This window comes from Berghia stephanieae, chromosome 2 (genome assembly GCF_034508935.2).
Source record: "Berghia stephanieae isolate SIO BIC M18660-M18661 chromosome 2, UCSD_Bste_1.3, whole genome shotgun sequence".
NCBI lineage: Eukaryota > Metazoa > Mollusca > Gastropoda > Nudibranchia > Aeolidiidae > Berghia > Berghia stephanieae.
This window is the reverse complement of record NC_088361.1, coordinates 87,805,812-87,825,811: the sequence shown is the minus strand read 5'-3', so window position 1 is coordinate 87,825,811 and position 20,000 is coordinate 87,805,812. Positions and strand designations below refer to the sequence as shown.

The 20,000-nt window shown below is 35.2% G+C and overlaps 1 protein-coding gene across 2 annotated transcripts in view; it reads right to left on the bottom strand.

The window, feature by feature from the left end:
* The window catches only part of LOC144965758 (integrin alpha-8-like), a 129,314-nt gene that overhangs the window by 19,186 nt on the left and 90,128 nt on the right, over window positions 1–20,000 (bottom strand). Inside the window, exons 8-16 of one of the 2 annotated variants that reach the window (XM_078901422.1) lie at window positions 17,664–17,750; window positions 12,791–12,835; window positions 10,381–10,424; window positions 9,166–9,219; window positions 6,980–7,032; window positions 6,020–6,119; window positions 2,760–2,868; window positions 643–740; window positions 1–129 (exon numbers count right to left, since the gene is read on the bottom strand). The exon at window positions 1–129 is cut by the window's left edge and continues 8 nt beyond it. In XM_078901422.1, the coding sequence (XP_078757548.1) occupies window positions 1–129; window positions 643–740; window positions 2,760–2,868; window positions 6,020–6,119; window positions 6,980–7,032; window positions 9,166–9,219; window positions 10,381–10,424; window positions 12,791–12,835; window positions 17,664–17,750 (719 nt within the window). Of the gene's footprint in view, window positions 130–642; window positions 741–2,759; window positions 2,869–6,019; window positions 6,120–6,979; window positions 7,033–9,165; window positions 9,220–10,380; window positions 10,425–12,790; window positions 12,836–17,663; window positions 17,751–17,849; window positions 17,940–20,000 lie in introns of both variants that reach the window. The other variant, XM_078901421.1, reaches the window with a different exon arrangement.

Genomic DNA, 20,000 nt, shown 5'->3' with positions numbered 1-20,000 from the left:
GACGGCTCTATCCGACTCGTAAGCTCCAACGAGGACATCAGGGTAATAGTTGTTATCCTGATCTATTCCTGCAGATAGGGAAGAACCGAAACCAGCCAGAGGGGCCTTGAAGTCGGAGGCATAAATTACCTGTTTGGGATTGGACAGGAGTAGTCTGCCATTAACAATAAAGATGGATATGATGATGATATTGATGAATGATGCTGCTGCTGATGACGATGATGATGACGACGACGACGACGACGAATGAGATGATGATGATGATGATATTGGTGATGTGATGATGGTGATTATTGATTGGTTCTATAAGAATACGTAACACCTTTTACTCTAAGACATCATTACATACCATTATATAACAACTTCCGTTTCTAAACCTCGCTCTCACTCACTCTCTTCTCAAGCCATCAATACTCATCACGATCATCACTCATTACTTTATCATTTATTAATAAAGTTATATCTTTTCATTCGGCTCGTCAATGTTATTCATTGTCTTTGGTTATGTTCCCAATCATCAGTGATCACTGGATGATGATAATGATATGATGATGATGATGATGATGATGAGGAGGAGGAGGAGGAGGAGGAGGAGGAGGAGGATGAGGAGGAGGAGGAGGAGGAATTTGAGTTAGAATTTACCTGGGAAGGATCAGTAATGATTCCTGCTTTCGACCCATGGAAAATATATATAGCGCCTTTCTTGTCCTCTCCAGCGTAAGGAGCTCCAACACAAAGGTCTAAGGGATAATAATAATAATAATAATAAATATTTATAAAAAGTGTGTGAAAATACCACCACAACAACAATCATCACCATCATCACCAACTTCGTGAACGTCATAATCGCTACCCATCATCACTACCACAACCATCACCACAACCACTATTACAACCACCATCACACCCAGCTGGTGGTGTTACTCTTTGGTGTTTCGAAAATACATAAGGTCGACGGTAAGGAGCGCCAACGACTTCTAATATACTCAACTTAATCATCCCCGACAACAATTCCATCAAAACCACTACCATCGCCATCATCATACAATCATCACTACCATAACCACCACCACCACTAACACAGCTACCACTATAACCACCATCACAACGAACATACTCACCTTAATCATTCCCAACAACAATTCCATCAAAACACAACTGCAATCACAACCACCACAATAAACATTACCACCATCACAAACACAGGTCTCTCCGACACCCCACCATATCCCTCAAAGTTGATATCACCAAAATCGTCATCACCACCACCATCACCATCACCGCCACCACAACGACAACTACCACAACCACAAAATACGCGACAGACCATCATATCCGTCATAGTTGATATCACAAAAATCATCATCACCACCCCCATCACTACCACCATAACGACAACTACCACAACCACAACAAACGCGATATACCATCATATTCGTCATAGTTAATATAACCGAGTCCACCAACACAACCACGACCACTACTTTTACAATCACAACCATCACAAACACAACCACAATCACGAACACTGCGAGCACAACGACAACCACCACAAAAACCGTCATATCCGTCAAAGTTGATTTCACCAAGTCCACCACGACCACCACAAACACAAACACTACCTCCGTCGCTACCACAAACATGGACATACCGTCATATCCGTCATAGTTGATTTCACCAAGTCCATCACGACCACCACAAACACAAACACTACCTCCGTCGCTACCACAAACATGGACATACCGTCATATCCGTCATAGTTGATTTCACCAAGTCCACCACGACCACCACAAACACAAACACTACCTCCGTCGCTACCACAAACATGGACATACCGTCATATCCGTCATAGTTGATTTCACCAAGTCCACCACGACCACCACAAACACAAACACTACCTCCGTCGCTACCACAAACATGGACATACCGTCATATCCGTCATAGTTGATTTCACCAAGTCCACCACGACCACCACAAACACAAACACTACCTCCGTCGCTACCACAAACATGGACATACCGTCATATCCGTCATAGTTGATTTCACCAAGTCCACCACGACCACCACAAGCACAAACACTACCTCCGTTGCTACCACAAACATGGACATACCGTCATATCCGTCATAGTTGATTTCACCAAGTCCATCACGACCACCACAAACACAAACACTACCTCCGTCGCTACCACAAACATGGACATACCGTCATATCCGTCATAGTTGATTTCACCAAGTCCACCACGACCACCACAAACACAAACACTACCTCCGTCGCTACCACAAACATGGACATACCGTCATATCCGTCATAATTGATTTCACCAAGTCCACCACGACCACCACAAACACAAACACTACCTCCGTCGCTACCACAAACATGGACATACCGTCATATCCGTCATAGTTGATTTCACCAAGTCCACCACGACCACCACAAACACAAACACTACCTCCGTCGCTACCACAAACATGGACATACCGTCATCTCCGTCATAGTTGATTTCACCAAGTCCATCACGACCACCACAAACACAAACACTACCTCCGTCGCTACCACAAACATGGACATACCGTCATCTCCGTCATAGTTGATTTCACCAAGTCACTACCACAACCACCACCATCACCACAACCACCAAAAAAAAAAAAAAACATACTATCCATCTTAATTGATATCACCAAGTCCACCATGACCACCACAAGCATAAACACTACCACCACAACCACAAACACCACCGCTACCACAAACATGGACATACCGTCGTATCCGTCATAGTTGATATCACCAAGTCCAGCGAGGGCCATACCAAATCGCGATTGACCACTGACTCCATCAAGGATATCCTTTTTGCCAGCCCTGAATGTGTTCTGAGAAGAGAAAAAAATTAACATCAAACATACATTGCTTAAGTCTTCATCCATAGTATTAGACTATAAACTATAGATAGTATGCGCTTGGCTAAGGAGTTCACAATATTGCCATCCGGAAGTATCACGGACCAACACACAAAACTTTGTGTAACCATGATCGTTTATAGTGTGGTTAATACAGTTTAGTGAGAATTACTCAAAAACGCGAATGGTAAAAAACAATAAAAAAAGACTTGAGTGACGTCAACTTCGAACCATCTATAAATAATAAAGCGTTTTCATTTAGCAGCTCGATTGAAGTCACGTTATTACTGTATATTGTATCATCGTAGTACCATCACATCTTGCCAGACTAACAGCTTGAGCATTTCAATTTATATTGAGCTATATCCACTAAGCAATGAATTTGGAGATTTAGCCATACACTACTACTACTACTACTACTACTGCTACTACTACTACTACTACTACTACTACTACTACTACTACTACTACTACTACTACTACTACTACTACTATTACTATTACTACAACAACAACAACAACAACTACTACTACTACTGCTACTACTACTACTACTACTACTACTACTACTACTACTACTACTACTACTACTACTATTACTACAACAACAACAACAACAACAACTACTACTACTACTACTACTACTACTACTACTACTACTACTACTACTGCTACTACTACTACTACTACTACTACTACTACTATTATTATTACTACTACTACTATTACTACTACTACTACTACTACTACTACTACTACTACTACTACTACTACTACTACTACTACTACTACTACTACTACGACTACTATTATTACTATTACTACAACAACAACAAAAACAACAACAACAACAACAACAACAACTACTACTACTACTACTACTACTACTACTACTACTACTACTACTACTACTACTACTGCTACTACTACTACTACTACTACTACTACTACTACCACTACTATTACTACTACTACTATTACTACTACTACTAACTACTACTACTACTACTACTACTACTACTACTATATACTACTACTACTACTACTACTACTACTACTACTACTACTACTACTACTACTACTACTACTACTACTACTACTCTCTACTCCTACTACTCCTATTACTACTACTACTACTACTACTACTACTACTACTACTACTACTACTACTATACTATACTACTACTACTACTACTACTACTACTACTACTACTACTATACTACTACTACTACTACTATTACTACTACTATTTACTACTACTACTACTATTACTACTACTACTACTACTACTATTACTACTACTACTATTACTATCTACTACTACTACTATACTACTACTACTACTACTACTACTACTACTACTACTACTACTACTACTACTACTACTACTATACTACTACTACTACTACTACTACTACTACTACTAACTACTACTACTACTAACTCTACTACTACTACTACTTACTACATACTACTACTACTACTACTACTACTACTACTACTACTACTACTACTACTACTACTACTACTCATACTACTACTACTACTACTACTACTACTACTACTACTACTACTACCAACTCAAACCGGTAATATGTCCGGATGAAACAGATGTCAAAAAGTGATTTTAAAATAAAAGATAACCAGAAATATGCGATTTTGGGTTTTGCCACTTTAACACATTGTATCCAAAGTCCTGGATAAAACTTACAAACTTAATCCAAAGTTTATAATTATGACAATAGAAGGAACGAAGAGGACGTCAATCAGCTCTTTTTAAAAATCGTTTTAAGATTGCCTTTCTTAAATATAGATAGAATGCGCTTGGCCAAGGAGTTCACAACATTGCCATCCGGAAGTATAACGGACCAACACACAAACTCTGTGTAACCATGAACTTTTATAGTCTGGTTAATACAGTTTAGTGAGAACAACTCACAAACGCGGATGGCAAAAACAATAACAAAGGCCTGAGTGACGTCATCTGCATACTATCTATAAGTTCTCACTCAGTTGTATCAATCACACTATTAGGTTACTTGTGATGCTTAATTTGGCTGGCGGATGTTGTGAGCATTTTACCCAAACGCATCCATACAATCATTTTTAAGCATCCATACTACCCTATATAATACCATTTTGAGGCGGCAGGTTAGAAATATTATGTGAAGAGATAACGGGATGTGTTGGGTAGACCAACAACCTACGTCACCCAGTGACCTGTGAACTGTGACCTGCGTCACAAGAGGTCAAAGCCCTACCTAAGATATGAAATGATGGATTGGTTAAAGAATCAATTTGACATGTTGATTGATTGGTCGAGGTTAAACTCATCACGAAATTATATCACTGCAGATTTAATTAACAAGAAGCCCAACGAGAGCCCTCTTTGCATGCAACACTGAAGATAATAAATTCCTCTTTAAGCCAAGATAATTGAGATGTGAAAATTGTGCCATTGCGATAAATAGCTTTTTCCCCCCTTTCCTGATAAATGAAATTTCGCTCTTACGATATGGATAGATTATTACGACGTGTACATATATGCAGGTTTGACATTGGAACCCCATTATGGTCCTAGTGTAACATTGTTTAATGGACAATATTTTGCGTCATTTTTTGTTATTTCCATTACAATAATGAATCCACAATGAATTGGGTTATCAAAGTTGCAAATAAGTGCCCGTCGATTAGGTACGATTTTATTAGATATGCCAAAAAGCAGCGTTAAAGAGAGAAAATAACGCTATATGTCTATCTTGTGTTTTATATCTTTAATTTCTCTCTATATTTATGACCCACAGCATACAAATGGTATGTTACGCCGGGCTGAGTCAGGTGTCAATAGCGGATTTCAAGTGGAAATGATTAGTAATTTGAAATTTTATGAAACGATGATGATGATGATGATGGTGATAATGGTGGTGGTGGTGGTGGTGATGATGATGATGATGATGATGATGATGATGATGATGATGATGATGATGATGATGATGGTGATCACTGGATGATGATGATGATGATGATGATGATGATGATGATGATGATGATGATGATGATGATGATGATGATGATGTTGATGACATAAGAAGAATCCGAGTGCAGGAAATGGAAAGAACTTACCGCGTCTGTTTGATAATAGATGTAAACTCTTCCCGTATCATACGACTTGGAGTGTTTGAAGTTTGTAAAAAGTGGCGCTCCCACAATGATGTCATCTAGCCTGTATTGGGCAAAGAAGATGGGAATTATTCGTCTTTATTGACAGCATGCGGTTGATTTTTTTTTTTTAACCACCCAAAGGGATCATCAGTTCTCATTGTTTTCGATTAGGGTACCTAGCTTAAACTTCAAAAGCTTGAACGTTAACACTTGTTTGTGTGTTGGTTAGACATTTATATATGAATGTATATCGGCCACAGGGGATTTTAAATCTCAATATTTTCGATTTGACTTCCTTAGACTTACGTGCCTTTGGCAGTAGCTTTGGTAAAAAAAAATATATAGTCTAAAACTGACCGAAAAGGAGGTCAAAAGTCAAGTCGACAATCACGAGAGCAAACAAATCGTGAGTTCTGTTCAATTGTTCAACAAATGATGTCCTGATTTGTTTCAACCGACTGGGCAAAGCAATAACCTAAAAATGGTGTCAAAAGACACATCTTAGTTTCAGGTACTAAATCGCCTACTTCTTCGAGCACGCGGGAAATGTATACGACATATTATATGGTAAGCAATTATATTATTATACCATTACATTTTACTGTGTCATACTCGTACAAGAAGATTCAGTGCTTGCCACGAAGTTGAAAAAAAATTGTCTCTAGGGCAAGCCCTGCCTACTTCTACGAAAAATTCGCGAAGTCCCAGGTTTGAGAGGTTTGTTTTGTTTACCAAGATGAGGGTCATTTAAACCGATCGATATTTGAAGGACGAGTTTTCTGCCAAATTTTAAAATTTAGATTTTTCCAGAGTACGGCAGTATAAGTCTTGGGAGTAATGGGTTGCGTGACAAAATGATTTCTTTGAATTATTCACATTAGACAAGATGCAATATAATATTTTAATAAATTCCATTTTTACCTGTCTCCATTGAGATCTGTCACGGCTACATATGCCCCAAAATAGGAACCAATCTATTTAGAGAAGAAAACAAATATCATTTTTCGTTAATCAGTTTACCATTAATATTTTATTTAATCATCTGATAAAACCCAGTGCGATAACTGTCAAAAAGTCTGAGCCGTGTAGCTATAGAAGTGTGCGTATTCATATTCTATTCGTGCAGCTACATGAACTTGTGGTATGACACTCGCTTTCGGATCGAAAGGTCCTGGGTTGGAGCCTTGCTCGGCGCGTAGTTGAGTCCTTCCTTGGAAAAAGGCTCTTTACTCAGATTCTCACACCGTACTTAGGTATAAAATGAGTACCTGGCCGTTAACAGCGTTGTCTCTCTCGGAAACAAATTGTAATATCGCCAAACACGTGTATGTCTCGTCATACATTTTCAGTGCTGCTGTTGGTCAGTGACCCCTTGTAAAGCGCTTTGAGCACGTTTAGTGGATATTGCGCTATATAAAAGCTCAACTTATGTATGAATTCGAGATTTTTAACTCATTTATATTAAAACAAAAAGTCTACTTTCAAATATTTATTATAAGGTAATGACCTTCAAAATCATATCAGTCAGTAAAGCATTTCAGAACATTGCAAACCCCCGACACATTGCAGTGTGTCAAACAGGTTTGTTATATCCTTGGTTAAAAGAAAATTACATTATTTGAATTGGTTAGCTCTTAACCCGTGCCCAAGTCCAGTTTCACCGCTTCAAGAAGCGACCGACGATAGTGACGATACCAGCAAGCGCAGCTTTGTAACAGGGGAAAAAACGAAACCAAAGAGAAACAAACACAAACAAACAAACAAACATCCCCCCCCCCCCCCCCCCCCCCCCCCAAAAAAAAAAACAAAAACAACACCTAAAGTATCCACGGTAATTCAATACTGTCTCGATTTGAGACTTGGGTCCTCTAGGGAAACTACATTTTACATTAACTTACATCACAGAGGGTTGCAAAATGTGACCCAGGAGTAAATCTACTTTTGAGATTTAAAAAAGAGCTCCCTCCTCTTTCTGCAGCATTAAATAAAAAGTAACAGTGTCGTATTGTCCTATGGATACAACACAAGACTATTGCAAAAGATAATACAGACCCAGCGATCTAATTTCTACTATGAAGATCTGTGACCAGAACTTTTTTTTTTAATAACCAATTCTACCAGAATTCAAAACCTACCCATTTTCATTTGGTTATGAGTCCGGTGTTTTAACAGTTCAGCAAGCGGCAACCCCACCCCCAACTAACCCACATACAAACATATTATTATTATTATCATTATTATTATTATTATTATTATTATTATTATTATTATTATTATTATTATTATTATTATTATTATTATTATTATTATTATTATTATTGTTATTATTATTATTGTTATTATTATTATTATTAGTATCATCATCATCATCATCATCATCATCATCATCATACTCATCATCATCATCATCATCATCATCATCATCATCATCATCATTATTATTATTATTATTATTATTATTATTATTATTATTATTATTATTATTATCATTATTATTATCATTATTATTATTATTATTATTATTATTATTATTATTATTATTATTATTATTATTATTATTATTATTATTACTATTATTATTATTATTATTATTATTATTATTATTATTATTATTATTATTATTATTATTATTATTTGATATAGCGCCGGTATCCACACATAAAGGTCAGAGGCCCTTTACAATGGTTATTTGGTATCACACAAGTCGGGTTCATCCAGTCGACTACAGAATCACCACAATAGCCACACTCCTTATCATGAAATACCAGGACTCCAGGGTGAATCAATATCGCCAAGATATTACTCACTCACAAATGTAAATGTTGCTGCTCGAAGCTCGAAGAAATAAATTAAATAGCAATGTAAAATTGAATGTAAGCTTCAATTCTATATACGAAAACAGATAAAATGGACGTTTCGGGTTTCCCCTTTATCAACAAACAGGATTTTTGTTTTGTTGATAAAGGCGACACCCGAAACGTCAATTTTATCTGTTTTCGTATATAAAATTGAAGCTTACATTGAATTTCATGTTGTTATCTATTCACTCACAATGACATTTCAATCTATTTTAAATAGACTTCAGAGACAATATGATAACATTCTACCTGCTCTCCGCTGATGGTTCCAAGTAAATCCATAGTCTGGGTGTAAAATTCAATCTGTAATAGAATAGAATAATAATAGAATAGAATACACAACAGAAATGGTTAAACGAAGATATACATTATCAAGTAAATTGTTGATATAGTTAAATCAAGTCGAACTATTCATTCATTTATTTATCAATGATTAATTTATCTTTTTAGTTCTTAATTCATGAAAATATTTTTATTCATTTTTTTTGTTTATCGCTTCATTTCTTATTTAATTATTTATTTACTTATCATTTTAATTATCTAATCATTTATTCATCCACTTTTTCACTTATATATTATTTATTTGTTTTAAAAAATATATGTAGCTACGCATTTGTTTAGCTACATATTGATTCATTTTCACCAAAATTTCAGTCATTTAACTTTGCTCATTCTTTTGAGTCTCTATAATTTTTTGATCCATTCAGGACAACCCTAAGTGCACACATTAGCAAACAAGTCTACACATCGGGACACACATTAGCAAACAAATCTACACATCGGGACACACATTAGCAAACAAGTCTACATATCGGGACAAACTGTTGATTTGACATGATTTTTCTCCATTTGTATTTATGAACGTGGGATTAACTTTGCAAAAGTCAAAAATGTTAATACTTGAAAATATCAAATCCACAAATTTATAGGATATCAGTATTTGAATGAAAGCAACATTTTACTTTGTAAAGATCTGAAAGAGTGTGTTTGAAAAATTGATAGACAAAGTAGAGAGAAAACACAAGAAAAAAAATAACCATAAAAATCATTCTGCCTCGACTACAGCTCAAACCTCAGTATATTTAGTTTGAGATCTCCCTAAAAGTCTCATCTAGACACAACCACGGGATCTCACAAAGAGGAATACACTCAAATGCTTACAAATCATTTAAAAAGATAAAACAGTACATAACAGAAAATGATTTACCAGGATAAAAAATGTCATCTCCCAAAGTTTACTATATATTTGACCATTTCCCTCCCAGCTAAGGATTCCGTCCAGGACCAGGACGAAACCAAGTGATCTCATTCCAAGACAAAGACAGAGAGCAAACGGGAATACATAAAGAGGGACAGAAGACACAGCAAGTGACCCTACTGCCCACAGACTACACTTCAGGAGGACTGAAGATCCCACTCAGAGAGTATGATAGAATAGACAAGTGATAAAAATAACGTTCTTACCATGCCGACATAACCATCTCCCTTGGGAATTCCCACCACGTAATCTGAAATAGAAAATTTACAGAGATGGTCAGTAAAAAAAAAAGTATGTTCCAGACAAAATATAATAAATATAATGATTTTTAACATTTTTTAAAAAAATTATAAGAATATATTATGAATCAATGAAGAATACTGTCGGGTTTGTAGCTACGTATACAAATTTGAAAGTCCAACAGGTTTGGCATTTTGGTATTTTCTTGGCAATTTTTTCCAAAATCACTTTATTTTACTTATTTTATAGTGATTTATAGTGAAAATGTGGCTAATTGAAGCTCAAAGGAAAAAAAATAAAGATAAGTATTGAATTGTAAGCTTCGATTTATGAGACGAAGACAGATCTGCCATGCTCTGGAAAAACACATATTTAAAAATTTGGCCAGAAAACTCGTCCTTCAAATATCGATCGATTGAAATGACCCTCATCTTGGCAAAACCTCTCTAACCTGATACTTCGCGAATAAACGTTTATTCACCTTAAGTAAGCCATTTACACATGTATCTCACTCGTCTTTAGTATTTCATTCATTGTGTTTTGTTGATATAGGGGATACCCGAAACGTCCACAGTATCTGTCTTCGTCTAATAAATTGAAGCTTACAATTCCATACTTATCTTTATTTTTTCCTTTTTTATAGAAAAGTCAATACCAGTTTCACAAAATATTCAAATTTTTACATTTGAACGGACAAGACGAGGCGAATTTTTATTAAACCATATGACAGTCGGATAAGAAATTAAAAAACAATTATAACTATTATAACTAATTTTATGTCCACAGTTCGGCAGAATAAGCAATCCCTCGAGATACTTGGCATTTTTTCCAGACCATTTGGCATTTTCTGTGACATGCCTGTCATTTTTTGAATAATTTATCTGCAAACCCTGGCTCCATTGTCAGAATGCATGCATTATTATTAGACTTTCATTTTTACTGTGACATAAAGGCAACACAACGCACACACTTCCGTATTGTTAGAAAAAACATTTTTAAAAAATTAGCCAGAAGGAAGTTCCAGATTTGAGAATTTTTGACAACATGAGTGTCATTCTAATCGATCGATAGTTGATAGACGTATTTTCTGGCCAATTTATTTTTTCAGCGAATTTTTTCTCACCTCCCCCCCCCCCCCCCCCCCCTCCTCGAGTTTAGCCGCATTGTTGCCTATACGCTTACTGGTTAATGCAATAATTGTTTTTCTCCTTTAATCGTTTGAATCAATGCTATTAAAAAATATATCACACATTTAGAGACCATATTATTACTCCCAAGTGGTGTCTTCCAAAAGTAAAGAAAATAATTATTTTTAAAAAAGACAACACATATAAGTGGTCCATCGCCTCAAATGGTATTTGTTTGAGTGGTTTGGATGCTGCCAAATGAATTTACAGCCAATAATGTAAGTAGTCCTTCAGAACCGGAGTCAATCCTGGTAGTAATTGGATTCAATAGTCTGATGTCACGTCGCCCAGCACCGGCGGCCATCGTGGTTCTAAACATAGAAAATCGGTACTTTTTATTCTTCATCCTGGCTAGAACTTTTCATATGTCTTGTGATCAGAATGTGTAAAAGTCAAAACATGATCAGATTTATAAAGGGTTTTTTTTTCCTCTGGATACGCTTTTATGCTCGTCGGAGAAATATTTCATAAGGGCATCCGCCATTGTTCCGATGGTTTAGAGTCAGTTACTAAGTTACCATGCGTCATTACGAGGGAAGTGATGATACGACTGTTGAAGCGTATTGCTTGTTGCCCTTTCGGATAAGACGCTAGTCTATCGCAAAGTTCTTTTCGTCAGATCTAAAGGACCCAGCAACCCATTTACGGCTGTATGGATGAACACAGATGTCAATAAAAAATCTTGACTTCACCCGAGATCGATCTCGGTCCCGCTGCATATGAACCGAGTGCCCTAGCAACTGAGCTACAATTCCCCCCCCCCCCCCCCTCCCCAACAATGTAAGACTTAGGTCAAATTTCTTACTTGCATATTTTATAGGAAAAAGAACATACTTTCATATAAAACAAAATCTAAAATCAAATTTCATATCACTTTCTTGTTGATCCCACATAGTACTGTAAACGAAAAGGTTCACATACATACCATCCTTTCGGAAAAAAAAGTATTGACAGACAGTAGTAGTTCTTCAAAGCCATTGGGCCCATGGAGCTGGAATTCATCTATAGCGTGAAACTGACAATAGCAATTGCTTGCTATCCTTTGGGTAGGACGCTATTCTATCGCAGTCTATATAACACCCACACACACACACACACACACAGACACACACACACACACACACACACATATATATATATATATATATATATATATATATATATATATATATATGCGCACATTACTTACCATCTTCATCATCCCCATTAAATCGGCCAATGGCACTGGAATATCCTAGAATCAAGCAGAAATAAATATACAATAGGACATGTTCGATTGTGAAAGACCTTTTGACGAGAACAATAAGATTAATAGGGGGGGGGGGGGGGGGGGGGGGGGGGGGAGAGAGAGAGTTAATTGTTTTCATGAGTAATCGTCAATGTGGAAACTCACCTCTGAGATTATTCAGGCACTGCCGAAATAGCGTACAATTCTCTTGGCAAGATTAGAAAGATATTTCATATTTTCCACACATCAATTACAGTAAGACCACAACAATATTATCGTGTCTATTGTGCGCCTATGTTGTCTCGTCTAATACCATGACTTTCGTCTTCGGATTGGAAGGTCCAGGGTTCGAGACCCGCTCAAAGCGGCGCATAGTTGAGTCCTTGAAAAAGACTCTTTACTCACATTCTCTCACGTATTCAAGTGTAAAATGAGAATTCGACCGTTAACAGCGTTGTCTCTGTATGAAAACGTTTAAATATTGCATAACAGGCGTCATGTCACGACCTTCATGTTGCTGTTGGTTGGGAACCCCATGTAAAGCGCTTTGAACACGTTTAGTGGATATTGCTCTATATAAATGCTCTAGTTATTTTAGTCATCATTTCACGTGTTAAATTGTGCGTGCTCGTAATAACGGTCATTTTAAATGGATACAGTTATTATCAGTGTCTGGCGACGTATACCTATATGCAGGTCTGACATATGAACCCACATAAGGGCCTAGTTTGACATTGTTGTAATGGACAATTTTTGCGTCATTTTTTGACATTTCCATTACAACAATGAGCCGATAAGGAATAGGGTTATCAGACCTGCAAATACGTGCACGTCGGTGCCTGGCCATAAAGGCAATAATGGTAAAAAAAAGAATATTTGCATAGAAATATATGGCCAATGCGAGATAATATGTTCTATGAGAAATGGATAACAATTGACTGAAAGTTGAGGTGCATATTGAAATTGATGAACAATTGGAAATAAAAAAGGTTAGTATTTAAGCATATTTATGCATTATCCATCTATAAATTATTCATTAAAAAGATTATTTATCTATCTATCTATCTATCTATCTATCTATCTATCTATCTATCTATCTATCTATCTATCTATCTATCTATCTATCTATCTATCTATCTATCTATCTATCTATCTATCTATCTATCTATCTATCTATCTATCTATCTATCTATCTATCTATCTATCTATCTATCTATCTATCTATCTATCTATCTATCTATCTATCTATCTATCTGTCTATCTCTCTCTAATATATATATCATTTATCATATATCATATATATATATATATATATATTCATTTAAATATAATTTATTAATTTTCATATCAACTTCTGTTCTCTTGAAATGAATAGATCTTTATATATACTTAACAAAAAAAAAATAAATAAAAACATATTTAAACGAAATATGAACTCATATAGCACAATTGTTTCAATGGGAAATACTTCAATTTATATCTCGCTACAGTCCTGTAATGCAGATGTGTGGTGTTGAGGTATGATACTCGCTTTCGGACTGGAAGGTCCAGGGTTCGAGTTTCGCTCTGAGTGTTCATAGTTGAGTTCTTGGAAAAGGCACTTTCCCACATTCTCTCATTATACTCAAGTATTATATGTTTACCTGGCCGTAATCAAATTGACTCTGTCCAAAACAATTGTACTATTATCACCTAGCATGCGTCATGTATCGTCCTAGATGTTAAGCTCTGCCTCGGGACTCCTAGCAAAGCGCTTTGGGTAAGTTTACTGGATATTGCGCTATATAAATTCTATAATATTTAATATGATTTTGTCATACAATTCATAACAATTATCAATTTTCAATTTAAAAGAGCTCCTACATTTGTGAGATGCTAAATTAAATGAACAACAACAATGACATCGAAATAACCCACAAATCTACAATGAAAACAAAATAAAATAAAACATAGTCACAACAAATGATACACAGATTTAACTGTTTTAACGACGGAAGTGAGAAGTGAATTTGAAAATCCAAACAGATATGGCAATTAAGTCCATGGGAAATCAATATGATTTTATGCCTATAGTATTAAATAAATAAATAAATTAATAAAATGAAGACCATTAGGTCCACGGAACCGGAGTTTATCTCGGTTTCTATGGCGTTAAACGGACAATCGCAATTGCTTGCTATCCAATGGATATGATTCCAGTCTATCGCAAAAAAACTTTCCGCCAGACTAACATACCAAGCAACCCAATCACTGCTATGTGGATTTGGGGGGGGGGGGTGTCAGAGAAAAGTCTCGACCTTACCCTAGATTGATCTAGGTCCCTCTGCGTTAGAGGCGAGTGCCCTACCAACTTAGCTATCGGGACCCTTCACATTTTATCCCATTAACAAGGGAATTTTATTTTATTTATTTATTTTGGAAAGACCCTAAACTACAAAATATGTTATTTAATGTGTCTTATTATAACAGTAGACATTGCTGCTTTCACCAAGAGAGTGTAACAACAAGACAACTCATAGTCCTTGCTGAGAACGGTAAGATCATGTGTTATAGTAAAATTTGAGTAATATCTTACACAGTCATTGAGTTAAATTTGTATTTTAGGGTTAAAATGAATACCCAATAGTATACATTTAAAAATACTATACATTTAAAAAATACCAAATACTAAATAAATGACAAATTATCTATAGCAACGAAAGTTTAAGATCCAAGTTCCTTATAAGCTTAGAAATTTGGGGAGGTAAGTATAGGGATATCCTATCTTTTTTAAGGTAGGGTGGATGGAGAAGGAAATGATAATACGTTGAAATAGTATTGTGTTAAAAGCAAGGAAATCTACTTGAAAGATTTGCGAATTGAAAGACCAGGTGAATTGTAAGAACAAATAATATCGGCAAACAAAGATACAACAGCTTGTAAAGAATAGATTGAGGGGAGGGGGGTGTCAGAGAAAAATCTCGACCTTACCCTAGATCGATCTCGGGCCCTTTGCGTTAAAGGTGAGTGCCCTACCTTAGCTACCGGGATCCTCCATTAATTATCCCTTCAACATGGGAATTGTTTGGGTTTTTTTTTGAAAGACTACAAAATCTATAATTTAATTTGTCTTATTATTGTTTTCACCAATAGAATGCAACAACAAGACAACTCGTAGTCCTTGATGAGAACGGTAAGATCAGGTGTTAGAGTCAAATTTGAGTAAAATCTTACACAGTCATAAAGTTAAATAATTTTTAAAAATATACTAAATACTAAAATAAATTACAAATGATCTAGCTCTATAACAACGAAAATTTAAGATCAAGTTCCTTATAAGTTTGAAACATGGGGAGGTAAATAAAGGGACATCCTAAGCTTTTTAAGGTGGGGTGGATGGAGATGTAGGAACTGATGGGTACAAGGAAAATGAATATATCTAAATAATGTTGTGTAGAAATCAAGAAAATCTACTTGAAAGAATTGCGAATTGAAAGACCAGGGGAGTTGTAAGAAGAAATATCGGCCAACAAAGATAAAACAGCTAGTATAGTATATTTGACATGAGAGAATGGAAAAGAAGAAATCAAATGAATATAATAATATAATATATAAAAAATAATTTGTTATGATATCTGCAGTCATTTTCTAGATGCAACTGATATGTAAACTATTAAATATAAGCTTATCTTATCTTCTAAAAGGCTACCTAGGACAATATGACATGATATTGAAAAAAAATCTTAATAAATCATATTTGTTTTTGATTATTTACAGCATTAATCATATTCGTATCTTAATGAATTCACTTCTTTGTCGATCAATTTCTTAAATTAGTTAACAGAAGTTTCATTTTTTCCCTAGAAATTTAATGCCATTCCAAATGTTAACTAATTTAGTCTAAATTTAGTTTTATATCTTGAAATATAAATTAAAAATATTAAATTGTAGATTTATTTTGATAATGATATTCAACTTGGACATTAAAAAACACTACATCAAGTTACAAAATTACAAAGAACATCCAATTATATAAACACACGATTTAGAACACATTCTGGACTTACACATAGTGCTCAAATAGAAAGCAAATCACTTTCCATAGTGAGCACTTATAAATTACGATGTGTACACAGCTAAAATATTTTAAGTAAAAAAATATTTTCAAATAAAACAAACAACCCGAAACATCTCAACCAATGGTTAGATAATTCAAAATAATTAAGTCGTTAATTGTTTAAAAAGTTAGTATTGAAATTGTGAAAATTCAACATTCAAATCATTTGCATTGAAGTTAGGTGATCTGTAAGTAATTAAAAGTAGGGGTAAATGTTTATATCTATTTATATTAAATGTTGCGTGTTAAAATTAAATAAAAATAATTGCGTTTTGCGAATTATAATGTTAATGTTATTTCAACATCTCACTGTATGCCATACTTATTATAATTTTTAATACTTATTATAATTATTATAAAATGAATAGCAATAAATATAAAAAATTAACTCGTTACAGGTAACGTACACAGCAAACAGGGAAAGGGGAACTATTACATTGCATGCAAATAAGATTGATCCACGTTCTTTCAATAAACTGAATTCATATAGTCTGGTAATTTTTCTAGAAGCTGTAGAGTCGTATTTGTTAATGAGTTAATGACATCGAATACGATACCTAGACCGTGGATCGACCTTACAAGATAAACAGCGATTTCCTGCGACCCGCCACCGAAGCGCTGAGTGATAAATCCAGTGAAACACCGAATATAAATCAGGAGATTTAACAATGAGTGTGTAAAGCTATAGGCGTCTGAAGAAATATATATAGTAAATGAATGAATGAAGTAATCGGTTACCACGAAACCCGTAGTCGGTTTCAGAACTTCCCTCTCTGTTCGTAAATCGTGGTTTTCCCGTTACAGCATCATAAACGAACATTTGACCTGAGAATAGCAACAAGGGTTAAGACATCAAGAGTTAATTCAAACATTCTACGTTTACTGATTAGCCATTGTAAAGGCCACACGTCATCATTGCCTTACCCCTGTAGGTGTCGTCCAGAGTGTAGTTACCCTTGGGGGTCTTGGCGAACACTCTACCCTTTTCGTCTGTCTTGAAGTTGTAAAGTTGCCCTGGGTAACAGGCAAAAATGGCATGTCCAAAATAACGAAAACATGATATCGTATTATGTATAGAGAGCTTTAATTTGAAAAGATTTAAGTGACTTGAAACAGCTAAATTACATAACATTGTCAAATTAAATAGTAACTCAGAGAATCTTAGTAATTGCTTTCCGCTTTAGGGAATTACCTTTTTAAAAACATTACAGACATAATTCGTGGCTGTTGCATGAAGAGTGTTCTGATTTCTGTATCTAGATATCTATATGTCACCTCCTTTTTCTTGGCACTTATATAAAAGTGTGGTAATAAAAGATCGTTAGCGTAGCCCAGCTATCTTAAAGTATCACTTCTCCACCTCAATCTTTAATTTTCAAAAAATAACTTTGTCCTTAAACATTGTAATGCACATTCTAAATAATCAATAAAGTATGTTTTTAAATAACAAAATAAAATGAGTGAATGGCTAGTTAGAATTATTGTCCCTGAAAAAAAAATGGAATCTTGATTATTCATATTTTACGGTGACCGCATATATTTTTCATAATTGGAATTTGTACTTCATTTATTGTTCAAAATCCAGATTCATCATTTAAATAGTTTACATTTAACAAGCGGTATGTGTTGACAGCTTTTAATTTTATTTTGTTCACAGAAGTTACATTCTCAGTCGATCCAAATTCCGATTTTTAAAAATTCTGACTTGAACCAGTTAACGACAGTAATCTGGAAAAAAAAACACGTATTTTAAAATATGTCTGGAATACTCGTTCTTCAAATATTGATCGATTTATATGATCCTCACCTTGGCAAAAACTCTCAAACCTGGGACATCGCGAGGTTCGAGGTTTGAGAGTTTATGCCAAGAAGAGGGTAATTAAATCGATCGATATTGGAAAGACCAATTTTCTGGCCAAATTAAAAAATACGCACTTTCTAAAGTACAGCAGTTAACTGGTTAATACGAAAAGAAATCATGATGATGGAATTATGTATATCTTAATAAAGTAACATGTTATACAAATTCAAAAGGCAATGCAGAGTTTGTTACCTGGATCATCTGAATTACTAACAAGAATATAAATAAATACATCGAAATAAAGACTAAAAAAAAAGAAAAAAAAGTTGGGTGAATAATAAATATTTGATTTCAAAATATTTCTCATTGTAAACTCTGATATGGTTTTTCAAAGTGAATGTATTATCTCCCAAACTCAGTCACTTGATTGGTGGACAAAGAATAAGTACAAAGACTTGTCCAGACGAGACTGGTATCTCAGTAATGCGAGCTAGTTGTATTCATAAATTGTGTGAATTTCTGAGATTTATTCACTCGTAGAAACTCCAAAAAAACTAGTGTTTACATGGGTGCTGTCCTTTTTACAGTGTCCATTGTGTTGGACACGACTAAAGGACAGAATCTGTGAAAATCGAATTCCCCTAATTATTGATTATGTTTTTATTCCCCTAAGGAATCTTTTATCTATCCACTCCTCGGCATTTGTTACCCCATCTCTATGCGCCAATCCTGGGCGAACGGCAGCCACGTCTAGACTTTTGTAGAAGACAAGAGACAATTGCGTAGACTGGTTAGTATTCGGGGGAGATATAGAAAGAACGAATTTGGCGCCCCTGAGGTCTTTGTTATTGTTTAAAAACGTAATACAATCTAAATTCTAATAATCAGACTATAAACGTTGGAGGTTGTGTGTTGATATTTGTTATACTGGCGGATGTTGTGAGTATTTTACCTCAACGCATAGCATCAATTGTAACTGATACTTAGTCAGAGCAACATTCTCATTACTTTGGCAAACCGTCTTAAGGACAATTAGCAGTAGATATACGGAATGGAATTCCAACTCTATAAGGCCTGTTGGACAAAACATTCACAGGATAACGAGGGCCAAAAAGGAATTTCGCGACAAAATGTTGCATCATTGTCGTCGTCCAACACTGCTAGACGTAGAATGGTTAGTTGACTTTAAGCAAGGTTGACATTATCCATTAATAATGGAACACAGATGGGAAACAGAAAATTTGGGACCAACAAAAGGTGTTGACTTTAAGCAG